Source organism: Manis javanica, chromosome 11 (assembly GCF_040802235.1).
Source record: "Manis javanica isolate MJ-LG chromosome 11, MJ_LKY, whole genome shotgun sequence".
NCBI lineage: Eukaryota > Metazoa > Chordata > Mammalia > Pholidota > Manidae > Manis > Manis javanica.
In genome coordinates this window covers 104113030-104130248 of record NC_133166.1, presented here as the reverse complement: position 1 = coordinate 104130248, position 17219 = coordinate 104113030, and the positions used below count along the sequence as shown (strand labels likewise).

The 17219-nt window shown below is 49.3% G+C and overlaps 1 protein-coding gene across 5 annotated transcripts in view; it reads right to left on the bottom strand.

Moving 5' to 3' along the window:
• CHIT1 (chitinase 1) overlaps positions 1 to 17219 on the bottom strand; it is a 38095-nt gene that overhangs the window by 8363 nt on the left and 12513 nt on the right. For 2 of the 5 annotated variants that reach the window (XM_073217121.1, XM_073217117.1), the window contains exons 2-5: positions 5756 to 5830; positions 4330 to 4365; positions 1639 to 1840; positions 1025 to 1081 (exon numbers count right to left, since the gene is read on the bottom strand). In XM_073217121.1, coding sequence (XP_073073222.1) covers positions 1025 to 1081; positions 1639 to 1840; positions 4330 to 4351 — 281 coding nt within the window. In that variant the 5' untranslated portion in view covers positions 4352 to 4365; positions 5756 to 5830. Of the gene's footprint in view, positions 1 to 1024; positions 1082 to 1638; positions 1841 to 4329; positions 4366 to 5755; positions 5831 to 6177; positions 6275 to 10664; positions 11021 to 11907; positions 11962 to 17219 lie in introns of those variants that run through there. The other 3 variants (XM_073217119.1, XM_073217118.1, XM_073217120.1) reach the window with 3 other exon arrangements.

Here is a 17219-nt window from a genome sequence, read left to right as displayed (position 1 = left end):
AGAAGAGGAATCTGCTTCGAAGGGAAAAGGGAAGTGCGGAGAGGGGAGTGAGGGTCTGCGTCACACGGGAACCTGCCACGCCAGCTCCCTGCTGGGTTAACGTGGCCACTTGTCTTCAGACTCACATTCAGAGGATGCTTTGTTTGTGCTACTGCTCAGAGGGGTCCAGAGCTCTTCCGAATCCTCCAGCTTCCCCAGGAGCCACATCCCCACATCCGCCTTCCTCAGTATCCCTGTAAGAGGTCTCCAGACATCTTGGGGAGCTTGAGTGTCTTATAGACTGATTCTATTTTAATCTACTTTTTTATAAATTTAACTTAATGGCAGCAGTTCTTGAGAGGGGTCCATGTGCCTGGGAACCCCTGCATTTCAATGAAAAATCTGTATACACAGTATTTTGGGAAGGTGAGTCATTAATTTCATCAGGTTTCCAAAAAGGCTTGTGATCCAAAAAAGCTTTAGAAAGACTGGTTTAAAACTCTGGAACCATATAGTCTAACTTTGTAGGAAAAGTCTACTTCCAAATATCCCATTCCATTATCTCCACAAATCATCAAAAATGTCCTAGAAATGCCAATATTTTGGCATCCAAGCTCAACCTTACCGTCTTTGATGCCCAGAAGTGGGATAAGAATTCTCAGGCAAGATATCCTGTTTCAGAGCTCAGAAAACGCAGACACCGTTTGCTGCCTGGCATTAGCTGGAAACCCTCCCAATACCCATTTCATGAAGGAAGAGACCGAGGCCTGGAAGAGGTCAGGATCTCTGTGCCCGGTTTTGAGTCTGTGCTGCTCCTGGAGGGACTGGCTGTAAAATAGCCTGGAGCCAAGCCCACTCCTTCCCCCCACCCTGTGCGGCACCAAGAGCCCCAGGAAGGTCAGCCCCAGGGTCCAGGCCGTCCTGCTCTGCCCCCCCACTGCCCGTCCTCAGCTTGGCCCAGTTCCCCGACAGCACTCATTCTGCTCTGTGAGCTGGCTCCCCACCCAGCGGCCCTGCCATACAGAGGTGTCCACAGTCAACTCACTTCTGCGTGCCGAAGTTCCAGCCCCCAACAGCCAGTAGTGTCTTCAGCTTGGGATTCCTGGGAAAGATGAGAAATTGCAGAATTCACTCAGCCAGTTCCCAGGGCTCACCTCGCCGACTGGGAAAGCCAGGGGCTGGAAGGAGCCCCAGAATGGCTGGCGGGGTTGGGGAGCAGGGTGCACAAGTCCCTACACGCAGAGCCTATACTGGGGAAGCTGTCAATTTGGAAAGAAATGGCACGGCCCTGCCTCGTTCCAGGATTTGAGGACCCCCTTCCAGCTGGAGAAGCGAGGGATAAGGGCGGATCCTCAGAGATTTGTCAAGAGGTAGCAGTGCAGCTGAAGGATGGATAGATTTTAGGATGAAGGCCATGCAGTCCCCGCAGAGAAAAGCAATTTCACAATCCAGATTCCACTTAGGCCTGAACTGGAAGGACCCTTCAGGAGTCCCTGTCTTCCTCCGTGGGGGAAGCTCAGGAAAGCCCAGAGAGGTGATGCAACTTCTCCAAAGCCACACAGCAGCTCTGTCTTCAGACTGCCATGCTGGGGAAGGTTTCTGGCTCTGAGAGGGGGTACCTGCCTCTCCACCTCCCATCCCCCCTCTGCCACAGCTCACATCTTCTTCAGGGCATTGAACTCCGCGTAGAGCTTCTCATCATTCCACTCTATGGTGCTGAGCTGGTGGTTGGTCATGCCGGCAAAGGCATAGATGAGATGGGTGCACAGACTGGGGTTCACGTCCTTAGGCATGAAGCGGGCAGGCTCCTGTCTGTACTGGGACCAGTTGGTGAAGTAGCAGACCAGTTTTGCAGCAGATCCTGGCCAGGTGTGACAAAGAAAACGAATGGTGATCAGAAGGGCCTGTGGGGACGGGTGCCCTCTGCCCCAGAGCAGAACCCACAGAAGGCCAGAGGGTGTGAGATATGGCCCTTCATCTGCTGAAGGCCGGGGGGCAGAGCCTCCAAGCACAGCTTGAAATGCTTCAGAATGTGAATCAGAGCGCAAATATAGGAAGCAGCAGAGAGGAGCCCTAGTTACCGGCCCAGGCCTATGTTTCTTCGGTCCGGCTTTAAAGAGGTCTGCACTCATTTTCTTGTTATCCCTTGAAGAGAATCTATGTTTATTAAAATCACTGATAAGTTTCGAAGAAAGAGCTTATTTTATCTAGAAAGAGATAGCTTGCTTCTGGCATTCCCTATAGTATGTGGGAAGACTTTCTCGGGGGCCCTCTCTTCCCAGAGGGTTGGTCTAGCGGCGAAGGCCCCACGGAGGTCAGCGCTGTGCTAGGACCAGGACACCAGGAAGGAAGATTGCTAGTCTCCATCCCCAAACCTGCTGGAAATGCACTTTGGGTCCATTTCTTCCTCCTTGGCCCTGGGGTCCCCTCTGAAAACAACTGTGTGGTCTCTGGGGTCTTTTCCATCCCCACCGTCTGTCATGGTGTGGTTTGTACAGGCCAGCGTTTTGTGCCAGGGACTTGGCAGAATGGTGAGTTTGGACTGGAGCACCCTGTGGTCGCTGTCTAGATCCTGGGACTCGCCACTGTCCCAACACTGTCTCACTCCCCTCAACTTCCCTTTGGCCAGTGAGGTGGGGAGGAGGGCTTGGGGGGGCAGGGCTGTGTGGGAACCCAGAGCATGCAGAGCTGGCCGGGCCTCCCCTGGGCTCCCGGACGGCTCCTGGAGGAGAGGCTGGAGCCCGTGGGCATCCCCGGCCCTGACCAGAGACCACCCAGGAGTGGAGCCCGTTGGTGGGGGCTGGGGTGGAGCGCAGTGATACAGAGGGAGGCCCGGTGGGCTCCCCGAAGCAAACGAAGGAAGGAGGGAGACCATCCCTGGGACCATCTGGGAAGAAGCCAGGAGGATTTTTTTTTTTCACATCATTCCCTATCAAATAGGAATGGACGTCTGTACTGTGGAGGCAATAAAGGGAGGTGGTTAGGAGCAGGGACTCTGGAATGTCAATGCCTGGGTGGAAATCCTGACTCTGCAGCTTCCTAGCTGGGTGACTCAGCTTCCTCCTCTGTGGGACGGAAAGCATCGTTCCAATCAAAGGACTATTTTATGCATGAAGAGTTAATACATGTGAAACACTTTGAAAAGTGTTGGCAGATAGTAAGCTCTGTTCTACACGCACGCACACACACACACACACACACACACACACGCACGCACACGCACACACACACACATCTCTGCCATACCATACTCCCACAGGGAGCTTGGACTTCAGATTTTGGGGAAATCTTCAACCTCTTTCTCCCCCTTGCTGTACTTGGCTCCTGGCTGTTACCTCCTATGAGACCAAGAGGGGAAATATGTGTCTAGTGCCCCGGCCTGGCTTCAGGGCGAGGGTCTGGGGGCCCGCTGAGCACAGGAAGTGGGTGGGATGGGAAAGGAACCCAGGAGTCCAAAGTGCTGGATGAACCCAGAAAGCTCTGTCCTATGTGACCCCAGAAGGAGCCCCTCCTGGCTCCCCCAAGCCCCACATGCAGTCGGTTCCAACAGACACAGGATGGAGTGTGGTGTTCTTGCTGGAGCCAAGGGGCTGGGTGAGACGTGGGTTCCCTACCTGCAATAGCTCAGAGCCTGGCAGGGGAGACACCTAAGCCAGTGACTAAAAACACTGAGATGCATACTGTAAAATGTGCTATGAGGGCACAGAGCTTGGAGCAAATGACTCAGGAAAGACCTGAGAGAGGTGACATTTAAGCTGGTGCCATGGACATGCAGGTCAGGTAGTGAGTAAGGAGTGTGGGGAAAATGGAAGCGCCTGTGGCCGGACCCTCACCTGACCCTGAACTGCTGATGATGCAGTTGGCCTGCTGCCAGACTAACGCTCCCACACCTGTAGGCAATGAGCTATTATTGACTGAGTCACTGTATAAAGAGCTCTGCCAGTGCTCTGGGAGGAGGCACAGGTGGAGGTGGATTATGGGCCTGCAGACTGCTGGGTGCAGACGTGATCCTAGTGCTCGACCTGCCGCCAGGAGAATAAAGCCAGGTATAAACCCTCTGACCCCAAGAACGTTCCTCTCACTGAATCCATAGTGAACTTGCCTGGGGCTGAAACCCTCGGGCAAGACAGACAAGAACCTTCCAGGAAGAAGGAATAGAAGAGCTGCATGGGAACAAGGATATGTGCAGGGGGCTGAGACTTGGAGACGAGTTCCCACTGAAATCTGGCAAGAGCTCTTGGTGTAAGGGAGGGGCTGGGGGCAGTGGGGGTGGAGAGCGAGTGGGGATGGAGCAGAGACAGGGAGGAGGCTCAGGGATCCAGGCCGGGCCTCCAGACAGGTGCCACTTACCACCTTGGTGCTGGGGCATCATTGGAGCTGTCAAACCTGAAAGGGCACGAGAGAAAGGGTGGAGGTTTAGTGGTCACGCACACGTCCCCAGGCCTGGGTGCCTCCTCAGGCACGGGAGGTGCAGGCGGTTTAGGGAGGGATGGCCTCAGGGTGGTTTCCTGCAAACCAAGCTTTCTCTGCCCAGAAGTGGTCCTGAAGGGCACTGTGTCCATCCCTTCACCCAGTCCAGACAGCAGGGGCCCCTCTCTGGCCTGGGCTAGACCCCGGGCTGATGGAAGCTTCCTTGAGCTGAGGCTGTCCCCCTCTCTAGAGCATCAGTGCAGGGTGGTGTGGATTCAGGAAGATTCTAGGAAAACCACTGACTTGTGAGGTGTACAGAGAGAAAGTTTTCTATTTTGGAACAAGCAGAAAACCTTTCATGGGGCTGAAAAGAGCCAATATGGAAGGGCCAAGCCAGAGATTCCATCTCTCAGTGAGGCCTCTGTGCCTCCACTCACAGCCACTATTTATGACTTTCTGCTGGTTTCTGGATGCACCCCACAAGAGATTAGCTGAATTACCAACATACTTGGAGACTTAAAGCTTGGCAGAACATCTTTAAAAAGATTTATTTCACCTTCCTGGTGACCCTGGAGTTCCTAATAACACCTGCGTGAGAATTTTAAGGACATGAGGCTCATGGCTCCCAAGCTGCCCTCTTGCTGGGCAACCAGCCTGGGGTCAAAGAGGCACCACCCCTTGGCAGTGGGCACTTCTCAGATAAAGCCAAAAGTAAGGACCTAGGAACATAAGAAAAAACTACCCAAGGCAAGGCTAGGAGGGGGGAAAAGTTTGTTTGATGTCATTAAATTGGCAGTTTGCTGAGAAAGTCTTTCCTTGCAACAAGGGTTCCTGGGCCAGAGAGCCTAAGGGAAGCCCAGGGGAGAGGAAGCTGTCCCGAGTGCCCCAGCTTCCTGGCAGACAGCACCATCACCATGCCCATCTCCACGTCCCCACAGCTCCCGGGGCCCAGCCCACTCACTGGCCCAGGCCGCAGTCCATGCCTTGGTGCTGGCTTGGCCACAGACTGCGGCCTGTCCTCCTTTTATCAGGCTGCCTGGCCCCCCGTAGCCTGGAGTGTTGAAATCAGGAGGTGAGAGCGGGAGAACAGGGCTGGCGGTGTCGTGTGGTGCTAGGGTGTCAGGCGGCGTGGATTGGGCAAACGTGACACAATGGTCTTTAGCAATTCTTGGTTTTCTGCAACAATCACTGTGTGGAAACCGCGCTCTTAGCACTGCCAAACTGTAGGCAGAGAAAGGGAAGCAGGAAGTATTTCTGAGCCTTCTAATGGCCCCACATGATTCTGTTTTTTTGTATGTGTGTGGGTTGATGAGGACCATGAGTGGCCCCAAATTTAGTGGGTTTTGGAGGAAGAGAAAAGACTCACAAGTCAAGGGAACTGGGGTCCAGACCAGCCTGCGTCCTCGTTTCCCCACGGCCCTCTCTGGAACTCAGCTGACCTCTGTAAGAGGATGGGGTTGCAAATACATATTTCATGAAAATTGTATTTTCATTACCATCCACATATGATATCAATATTTTATATCTGTTGACTGATGAAAATACATAATGATCGAGAAAAACATGGTAGTGGTGAATATAGTAATAGTTTCCAATGCCTGCCTCCTTATGAAGAATTGTAGGGGCCTGTGCTGGTTTCCCAGGGCTCCTGTAGCCAATCGCCACCAAGTAGGTGGCTTTGAATAACAGAAATGTGTTCTCGCACAGTGCTGGAGGTCAGAGTCTGGAATCAAGGTTTGGGCAGGGCATGTTCCCTTTGGAAGATTCTAGGGGAGAATCTTCCCTTACCTCTTACAGCTTTTGATGGCTCCTGGCCATTGCCTGTGTCTCTGTGTCTTCCCTTTCCCGTCTCACAACGGCACTCTTCACTGGACTTAGGGCCACCCTAACCGGGAAGATCTTATCTTAAGATTCTTAATCTTAATTACACATGCAAAGGACCTTATTCCAAATAAAGTCACATTCCAAGTGGAAAGCTCTTCTTTTGGGGGGCAGGAGCAGCACTACTGAATTGGCTATGGGCCCTAACAAGGCACACGTTACTTATTCTGTCTGCGGATGGCGTCTGGCGTATGCACCACCTGCAGGGGCCCAGGCAAACCTGCAGCATCTAGGTGACCTGATCTTTGGTCCTTGGCCTTAACATGACTGGTGGCAACAGGCTCTGGAGCCAGGTTGCCTGGGTTTGAATCCCAACTCTGCCACTCTCGAAAAATAGATCAGAAATATGAACTGAATTTTCTGGATTTAAGGTAACTTTTCTCCTTATTAACAATAACCAATTAGAAATAGAAATGGGGCTGATCCACAAAGTGATAAAAGCTATAAAATACTTAGTCATAAGTTTAGCACTAATAAACTTGATAGTAAAATCTATGAAACTTAATGCAGGACATAAACAAGACCTGAACAGGCTCCTGCACAGAGAAATAATATAAACAATATCAAGTCTCCTCAAGCGAAAGAGAAGATAGTAATGATGAGGGCATACGATATAAAACCTACTATAAATCCTTTGGGATCAAAACAGCATGCAACTGGCATCAGAACAGACAGAGCAGATCTGAGCATGTGTGGCAGGGGCAGAGTTTCAATTGAGTAGGAAAGGGATGCTGCATAAATGTCCAGGACTGAATTGTCCACCAAACTTGAAAGAGTCAAGTCTGGGCTCCTCACACCATATACAGTAGCAGTGACAGGGGTAGGATGAAGGGTTGCGGGTGCCCAGGGAGAAAGGGGCACGGTCAGAACCCAGCCAGCGTGGGTAGGAGACACCAGGGGAAACAGTGGCCGGGCAGAGCTTTGAGAGAAGGAGCATTGCGGGGGAAAGAGAAAGGGGTGAAAGTTTTGACAAGTATGCAGACCGTCATGGATGGGTGATCTCAGCCAGGAAACTGCCTGTGATACCTGCAGGGACAGGGTGACAGTGAGAAATCCTGCATCCCAGCAGTTGAGAACCGCTGGCTGAGGAGGGCAGGCTGGGGTGGTCTCTGCTAAGAGGTTGTGGGTGGGAGGGCACTGGGCGTGTTAGCAGGAGAGTAGAGAGGTGTGATGTTTTGCCAGCCAGGCCTTATTTGACAATTATGTCTCAGGCTAGGCAGGGCAGACCCTAGGCTGACCTGATAGCCAGACTTCAATCGCAAAATATCAAGGAATTGAAAGCACCAGCCTAGAAATTGAGGTCTGGGAAGCAGAAGACAGTTCCATGCCCTGTGAAGCTGGGGAGGAAACTTCCGAGGGGCTGACCCAGAACCCCTCCCACCCCTGAGTTTCTAAGTAAGCAGATGTCAGCCCTAGAGCAGCACCGGTGTGTGCAGCTGAACGTACGCGGGCGCCTCCTGCAGGCTCTAGCCAGCAGCACACCGTGCCTTTGCTCCTGACCCTCTCCTTCCTGGGGCAGCCCTCCCTGCCCCTCAAATCCTACAAAGATCTGTCTGAGAAGCCTCGCCTCCTCCCGGAGGACGCTAGTCCACACTGACATCTGCCATCTCTGAACAACTTCTTCCAGAACAGAGAAGGACCTCCTTGGAGAGGGGCAGGCCTGGGTGCACCTCGATGGATTACCCAAGAAATGACCTTGGGAGCTTTATACCCATCCTTGCATCCTCACTGGCTTCTCCCACTCCTCTCCCAGCCAACCCCAAGTAAAACCAGTGTTAATGTAGTGAAACCTCAAGATGAATCCCCAGCCCACCCCGCCCCAGAGCAGACTCCTATGAAGAAATTGTGGGGCCTCCTCTGGTTCACATCCATCCTGGTTGGTTGAGCTGGGGCTAGTTACAACCTAGCCAAGCAGACTCGGTTTCCTCATCTGTAAAATGGAGATAACACTACCCATCTTACTTGTTACAATGTGGGTCAAATAGATAATGTGTGAAGGGGCTCGTAGCCAGACCTCATTAAGACTGTGGTCATGATGGCTGGTGTCTGGTTCCTGGTGAGCCATATCCCGGTGGAAGCTGCTTGTCTCCCCAGTAACAGCCTTGAGCCTGAGGCAGTTGGCATGCAGTGGCTACCCAAACTGAAGGGGAGCCCCAGGTGTACGTAGTAGAGGCCAAGACCAGAAATGCTGCCCACTCCTTCCCCAGGCCTCCCCCACCTGTCTTCTTCAGGTGCCCCACGTTCCATACTGACTCCTGTCCTCTCCTTCCTTCTCTCCCTTTTTCCCTTATTTATTGCTACACATAATTATTCATGTACACTGATGTCCATTAATTCATTGCAGCATTTAAAAAATAACATAAACCTAAAACAAGCTTATGCCTAGGATCCTATGCCCTATTAAAAAGAAATGAAGATTTCCTCAAAATATTGTTAAAGGGGGGAAATCAAGGTGTGTCCGACACTGTAGACCGAACACAGTATTTACCTCCATTCTGTCCTGAAACTGCCCAAAATAGCAGTTAAAGGAATGCGATGGTATAAATCAACTAGGACGAAGCAAACGGGAGAGGGGAACAAAATAGATGACAGACGGCGGCAGTTGTTTGGAAGGTGAAGACAGATTAAACAAGTGGAACTGGCATAGCAGCCCTGAAAAAGGTGAAGCCTCAGACAGCAGGTGGGGAGACCCAGAGAGGAAAGAGGCCTTGTGCCACAGCACCCTGAAGGGGCTCAGATGTCAGCAGAAACCTGCCAAGTGGGGTGAAACACGGCAGTAAGTGTGGGTGAACTGCTAGACCCCCAGATGCTCTTCACCCCATAAAATATGGGGATGGGCTAGAGCAACTGCACACCTGGGAATACCTTGCCCAGCACAGTGGAGCGGGGACAGGGGTGACGGGGGCCAGAAGGGGCACTGAGGCCAGGGGTTGGAGGATTAAATGAAAGCCTGCATGTGGGAAGCTCATACCCACCAGCCCTTCCTTCCACTGGGGCCCCAAGCAGGGCACTGAAAATTCTTCTCAGGGAAAACCCACCAACCTACAAGAAAAGTTACTAAAACTCGAATGATATCCTCAGGGGACCCCTGTGGAATAGCCATGTCCCTGTCCCATCATCCCGAGGTGGGGCCCTCAGATAAGAAGCCTCCCAAGCCCCCAGGGTTCCAACAGTGACGACTTAGTATTGCATGGGGAAGAAAAGTCACAGGACATTTGAGGCGAGAGTCCCTGTGGGAAAGATAGACCAAAACAAACAGAAAAAAGGAACCTGGAGATGTCAGGGTGGATGGCAGGGACGGTTTCTGATTCTCTAATGGCAAACAATTACACTGTGCCTGTCCACAGTGAACAGACATTATTTTTATTATTTAAGACAAATTTATGAACATACCTGTTTGCTGTGCACCTTCTAGATAACAAGTACTGTGCCAGGCACTGGGCACGCAGAGATGCACCCACAGCTCCTGTCCCTGTGGAGCTCACAGCCTTAGCATTAAGCACTATTTTTTCCTGAGGTCATTTCTCAAAATGCAAATCCCCCTGGGATGTGCAATGCTGGGAGTCACCCACACTTTAGCCACTTGTCAGCAGTAGGAAGAATATTTGGTCTCCATGTTTTTATCTTCCCCCAAACTGTAAGCTTAGACTCCTCATCACGTCACTCAAGGTTTTAAAAGTCACAAGGGCCGTGGCTTTTAGTTGGGGCCTTGGGCAAAGGGCTGCTGGTGCCCCTGAGATGGGTTCTGACCCCCTCAGGGGAGCCAGGCAGGGCACGCTGGTCAGAAAAGGCTCCCTGTGGGAGCCTCTCAGTGCTGGCCAAGTGTCCCCTGCTCCCACTCGGGCTGTGCACACACTTTTGTTTTGGGTGCCTCCACCCGGCAGGGTTTGAGTTAATTCTCCTCGGTTCTTGTCCCCACTGCAATAAAGAATTGAGGGGCAGAGACAGTGTGGAAGCAGAGCAAAAGTTTTATTTAAACACACCCCAAGGGAGTCTGAGAGCAGGACAGAAGACCACAGTCCTGTGGAATGGGTTAGAGAGCCTGGCATCCCCAGAAGTCCTGGTGCAGCCGGCTGGCTGCCCGGGACCACGGCCCCTCGCCTCAGACGTCTCTGGGTGGGATACGGTGGACTAGGGTCTTGTGGCTTCCTAGTGGAGGGTTACCAGGGCTGACAGCAGATGGTCCCATGAGACACGGCGGGTGGTGACAAAGGCTGACAGGGAGGTCCTCTGGGAACCTGGAGGAGGCTCCACCAAAGGGAAACTGGAAAGGATAGGGCGTCGGCGAGCCGGGAGGGGGCTCAGCCAAACAATGGGAACTGGAAAGAAAAGGGCGTCAGGCTGTTTGGACTCCTGCCCTCTGGAGAAGGCTTGGGTTCTGGGGTGTCGCTCACCGTGGAGGACGCTGACTTGTCGGGACCACTACTCTCCACACAAGCGTAGGTTCTGGGGTGCCCTGGAGGAGGCCTGGGGGCAGTAGAGGCGGCTTGGTTTGCGTTTGTGGAGTAGATTTCCACTCCCCGGGAGAAGGCCTGACGCAGGAGCCTCTGGCTCTTTATCCGCCCTTTGCCGAATAGGTCACGTTGCAGGATGTTGTTATAATTCAGGCTCTCTTCTGGAGGCCAAGCATCCCCCCTGGGGGTTTGCACTGGGGCTAAGCTGTCGTGCAGAGGAATTTGAACCTTGATCTCTTCAGGGTCTGGAGGTCAAAGAATTCCCATTGTCGGAGGATGCAAAGTTTGGGCGGTAGCTACAGCTGCCCTGGTAAAAGTGGAAGAAGGGAAGGGAAGCCGCTTTCAGCTGAGCTCCTAGAGTCAGCAAAGGCCTGACGGGAGGTTCCCACCAGGCTAGCCTCCCAGGGATCTGAGAGCCCCCTGACGGAGCCAATAGGAAGGGGCCTAAGGCAAGGCCTGGACCCGGAGAGAGCGCTAAACCCGTCAGGAACCAGCATCTCCAGGCGCCTAACGGGCTCAGGCAGCGTGAGAAAGAAAGTAAAAAGCCTGCTGTGCTGCGGAAGAGGTTTGGCCCTAGGCTATGCGGCTCCCAAAGGCTGCCTGCCAGGCCCGAGAGGTGGGTTTGCTCTGGGCGGTCCTGCAGATCCCATTAAAGTCTCTGTTCTCCTCTAAACAGAATATAGAGCCAGCAGAGCGGGCACCAGGGTGGAAAGAACTCTGAGTGTGTAAGGGAAAAAGGGTCAGAGTCCAGGTGCGTGAGAGGCTCTTAGCTCCCACGGGGAGTGACCTGTGAAGAAGGGATTAAAGGGAGAAACCTCCTGGCCACTCAGGGCGACACTCCCGAGGGCCCAAACATGACCCGCCTCCTAGGAAGGGGTTCCCTGAAAGGTGAGCACAAGTGGGTCGTGCCTCTGACTAGGTGCAATGGACACCTCATGGCCGAGGGGATCATGAGATGGGGGTCTCCAGGGGGTCAGCCCAAATATCTGCCAGGCAGAGAATGCAAAAAGCTTGGAGGAAGGGAAGAAAAGAAATGCAGCCAGTAGGAGAAATCTGAGAACACAGAAAAGGAAGTCTCTGCATGGACATATTCTGTGAGAAACAGAGAAGGAAGGGGAGGATTCCCAGAGACTAGACAGGTAGGGCGTGCCTGCAGCCAGAGGGCCAGGCACATGCAGCTTACCAGGGCTGGCGATCCGATCCCAGTGGGCACCGAATATGTTGGGGGTGGAGTTTGTCTCCTCAGTTCTTGTCTCCGCCCCAACAAAGGATTCAAGGACAGAAACACGGTATGGAAGCCAGAAGCCGAGCAAAAGTTTTATTTCAATATATACCATGATACGAGCAGCAGGCCAGAGTAAAGGCAGATAAAGGCAGGTTTATTTGAATAAAGCAGAGATGGCAAAACAAAGGGGGAAAAGGGATGCTTATCCACCTCTGCTCAGCATTGGGCATATCCCTTGCCAGCTCTTAAAGCCATGGTCACATCTGGTGTCTGCTTGAATCTGCACAGCGTGGGAACTAATTTCTTACCACCCCAGGATTTGGGGGAGCTGCAGGGCACTGGATGGAGTGAGATTATGTTCTGAGAACTTCCTAAAGGCCAAGAGGAGGTTTCCAGGCAGGCTACTAAAGAGCACGATTATACAGCGGCAGTCCTGCCTGGGTCACCCAGGCGACGGGGACTGGCCAGCCTGAATCAGAGCTCTCAGCAGCCCCGCCCTACTTATCTGAAGCAGGACAGAGAGGGTGAAGACCTGTGCTTAAAGTCTGGAAAAGAGAAGGAAATAGCGGAGTGACAAAGACAGCACTGACAAGGTAGACAACACGTAGTACGTTGAGCAGTAAGAAGTCTTTTGAAAACACACACTCTAAGAAAGGGGAGTTCAGGCAGCCTCAGAGAGGAGGCACCCTTAAGGGCTTAGGGTCTGGGCTTTTATAGGACTTCGTGGGTAGGAATCAGCATAAGGCATGATGTATACAGGTGACTTAGAATTCCTCTAAAGTTTTATCTTAGGAACAGGGTTATTTAAGTGACTGTGTTGGCCTTGATCTCAGCATTCTTTGTCCACATAGGTTTATTTACAATTTTGAGGTCTTTCTCCTGCCCTGGTTACAAAGTTACTTGATTAAGGGGCTGGAGGAGAGGAAGAGGGGCAAATAGAGTAAGTTAAAGAATAAGCTGTGCCTTTTAGCAGGCTAAGTAGATTTTACAATGACATGATCTAATTAACACAATGAAGGCGTGGGCTGCACTCAGATACTTCTCTTTATAGGGGGACTAGCGGGACATTTTAAGTTGGTCCTGGCCTGTGGAACATCAACTAATTAATTCGTTAACTCTGCAAGTCCTTTCTGGCTGTCTGGTTTTATCTGGTTAACTCTCTGAGTCCCTTTCAGTGGACTTTACTGGCTTTATTCCCCTTTTACCCAGTCATATCTGTTTTCTGCCCAACATAGCCACTGTCTGCCTGTTGACTGAGTGACTGTATCTGCCTCCCACTATCACCAAGGGATGCTTTGCTACAGGTGCTGGGCTGGGCTGGGCCTGGCAGGGCACACTAACCATTGTGCCCTTTTATATTTGTTTATAATTCCCACTCCTAATTCTAGGCATTTGAGTTTTCCCTTAGCACTGTCTAAGTTTTGTCTATTTCATTCACCTTTCAAAGAAAGCAGGCTTGAATGTTTACGACTGATTCTACAATTTTAACAAACTAGTGGGGACACTTAAATAGTGGTCATGATAATTGCTGGAGGCTGACCTTTTTAAAATCAATGATGTCACTTTATGTAGTTTCCAGTTCTCTTCAACATTTCTTCATCTTGTTTTCTATCTCCTTGAACACACTAAGTACAGTTATTTTAAAGTGTGTGTGTGTGTGTGTGTGTAACCATAATATCTGATGTCCTTCTGGGTCTCTTTCTATTGTCTATTGTTTCTACTGGTTTTCATTCCTGTAGTTTTGCCTCCTCATGTGCAAGTTAAATTTTTTTTTGATTTTTATACTTGATTTATATGTGGATCCCACATTTCTCCCTTTATTATTATTATTTTTTTTATTTTTAATAAAATGCTGAAGTGGTAGGTAGATGCAAGATAAAGGTAGAAAACATAGTTTAGTGCTGTAAGAGGGCAAATGTAGATGATCAGATGATCAGGTGTGTGCCTGTGGACTAAGTATTAATCCAGGCTAGACAAGGGCAGCAAGACATCCACGGATGCAGAAGATTTCTCTCAAAACAGGGGGGGGTGAGGTTCTAAGCCTCACCACTGTTGATCCCCAATTTCTCACCTGATGGCCCCCCTGCGACTGTGCCTGTCTTAGGTTGTTCCTCCCTTGAGGAATCTTACGCGTCTCTGGCTGACCAGCCATCTTCTGGGGCCATACAGGGAAATGTGAAGTTGGTAAGTGAGAGAGAAGCCATATTGTTTGAAAAGGTTAGCTTTTTACTTCTTTGCAGATTTATGCCCTGTGGCTTCTATGCCCAGCACTTGTCTCGAGGTATCTTTACCACCTGGAGGAATTATGATACTCGGTAAATTCGATATGAGGCACGAATTCTATTTAAGGGTTGTAATTAGGAAGGAAGAAGAAAAGCTATAGAGGTAGCATATGGAAGAAAACATGGGAGGATTGATTATTTCTTTGACATATCTTCTTGTAGAGTAACTTAAGCATGTATAGGTTTTAAACTACTAACTAAATTGCGCACACACATTAACATAATAGGAATACAGTTACATAACCAAAGCAGATCTATAATTACCAGCCATCTCCAGTGAAGCCAAGAAAACCAGTTAGGCACCCTAGGCATTTGTGAAAATTTGTCTATGTTATGATGGATATTGTCCAACTGTACTTGAACAGTCTGAGAGAAATCAGACAAATTAAAACAACCCATTCCTGGGAAATGTTCACATCTCATATGTTCTTTTAACAGCAGATAGTCTGTAGTTGTAAGATTTTGGAGCGCTACAACTTGCACTTCTCCTAATTCTTGGTTGAGTTCCAACAGTATAGATCCAGTCAAATTTGTTGTTTTACTGAAAGCACAGGCCACCTTAGATGTCTCCTTCATTCCAATGGTAAGTCCAGGAACCGTTGGGATGGATGCAGCTACAACTGCAGCATCGCCTGGATCTTTGTTGAGGTTTTTTGATGATCATCTTCTGGTATGAGTCTTCCAGAGAGTGCTGATGTTGGAAGTTCTTCTTCATTTCGTATCTTAGTTCATTTTCTGGGTAGCCAAATTAGGCTTTGATCCTCTGTATAAACACAAACAGACCCTTTGCCCACACTTTGATATGCCCTTTATACCATTGTGTAGAACTCATTGGAGGTCACCACACAGGAACTGCTTTTTTTTTTTTTTAAGAGAAAGGAATATTATCAGAAAAGTGTACCCTCCATAGCCGATCATCTGACACCCTTTAAGTGATCAAAATTAAGGATATTTAAAGCATGCATTAATCATTGATTTACAGTTAGTTTTATCCTATCAGGGAGTAATCCCCCTTTTCTTTCTTTCTTTTTTTTTTGTTATCTTTAATCTACACTTACATGAAGAATATTATGTTTACTGGGCTCTCCCCTATACCAGGTCCCCCCTATAAACCACTTTACAGTCACTGTCCATCAGCATAGCAAAATGTTGTAGAATCACTACTTGTCTTCTCTGTGTTGTGCAGCCCTCCCCTTTCTCCCTCCCCCCCATGCATGCTAATCTTAATACCCCCTTTCTTCTTCTCCCCCCTTATCCCTCCCTACCCACCCATCCTCCCCAGTCCCTTTCCCTTTGGTACCTGTTAGTCCATTTTTGGGTTCTGTAATTCTGCTGCTGTTTTGTTCCTTCAGTTTTTCCTCTGTTCTTATACTCCACAGATGAGTGAAATCATTTGGTATTTCTCTTTCTCCACTTGGCTTATTTCACTGAGCATAATACCCTCCAGCTCCATCCATGTTGCTACAAATGGTAGGATTTGCCCTCTTCTTATGGCTGAGTAGTATTCCGTTGTGTATATGTACCACATCTTCTTTATCCATTCATCTACCGATGGACATTTAGGTTGCTTCCAATTCTTGGCTATTGTAAATAGTGCTGCGATAAACATAGGGGTGCATCTGTCTTTCTCAAACTTGATTGCTGTGTTCTTAGGGTAAATTCCTAGGAGTGGAATTCCTGGGTCAAATGGTAGGTCTGTTTTGAGCATTTTGATGAACCTCCATACTGCTTTCCACAATGGTTGAACTAATTTACATTCCCACCAGCAGTGTAAGAGGGTTCCCCTTTCTCCACAGCCTCGCCAACATTTGTTGTTGTTTGTCTTTTGGATGGCAGCCATCCTTACTGGTGTGAGGTGATACCTCATTGTAGTTTTAATTTGCATTTCTCTGATAATTAGCAATGTGGAGCATCTTTTCATGTGTCTGTAGGCCATCTGTATTTCTTTTTTGGAGAACTGTCTGTTCAGTTCCTCTGCCCATTTCTTAATTGGATTATTTGTTATTTGTTGAGGCGTGTGAGCTCTTTATATATTCTGGATGTCAAGCCTTTATCGGATCTGTCATTTTCAAATATATTCTTTCATACTGTAGGGTTACTTTTTGTTCTGTTGATGGTGTCTTTCGCTGTACAGAAGCTTTTCAGCTTAATGTGGTCCCACTTGCTCATTTTTGTTGTTGTTTTCCTTGCCCGGGGAGATATGTTCAAGAAGAGGTCACTCATGTTTATGTCTAAGAGGTTTTTGCCTATGTTTTTTTCTAAGAGTTTTATGGTTTCATGACTTACATTCAGGTCTTTGATCCATTTTGAATTTACTTTTGTGTATGGGGTTAGACAATGGTCCAGTTTCATTCTCCTACATGTAGCTGTCCAGTTTTGCCAGCACCATCTGTTGAAGAGACTGTCATTTCGCCATTGTATGTCCATGGCTCTTTTATCAAATATTAATTGACCATATATGTTTGGGTTACTGTCTGGAGTCTCTAATCTGTTCCACTGGTCTGTGGCTCTGTTCTTGTGCCAGTACCAAATTGTCTTGATTACTATGGCTTTGTAGTAGAGCTTGAAGTTGGGGAGTGAGATCCCCCCTACTTTATTCTTCTTTTTCAGGATTGCTTTGGCTATTCGGGGTCTTTGGTGTTGCCATATGAATTTTTGAATTATTTGTTCCAGTTCATTGAAGAATGTTGCTGGTAATTTGATAGGGATTGCATCAAATCCGTATATTGCTTTGGGCAGGATGGCCATTTTGTTGATATTAATTCTTCCTAACCATGAGCATAGGATGAGTTTCCATTTGTTAGTGTCCCCTTTAATTTCTCTTAAGAGTGACTTGTAGTTTTCAGGGTATAGGTCTTTCACTTCTTTGGTTAGGTTTATTCCTAGGTATTTTATTCTTTTTGATGCAATTGTGAATGGAATTGTTTTCCTGATTTCTCTTTCTATTGGTTCATTGTTAGTGTATAGGAAAGCTACAGATTTCTGTGT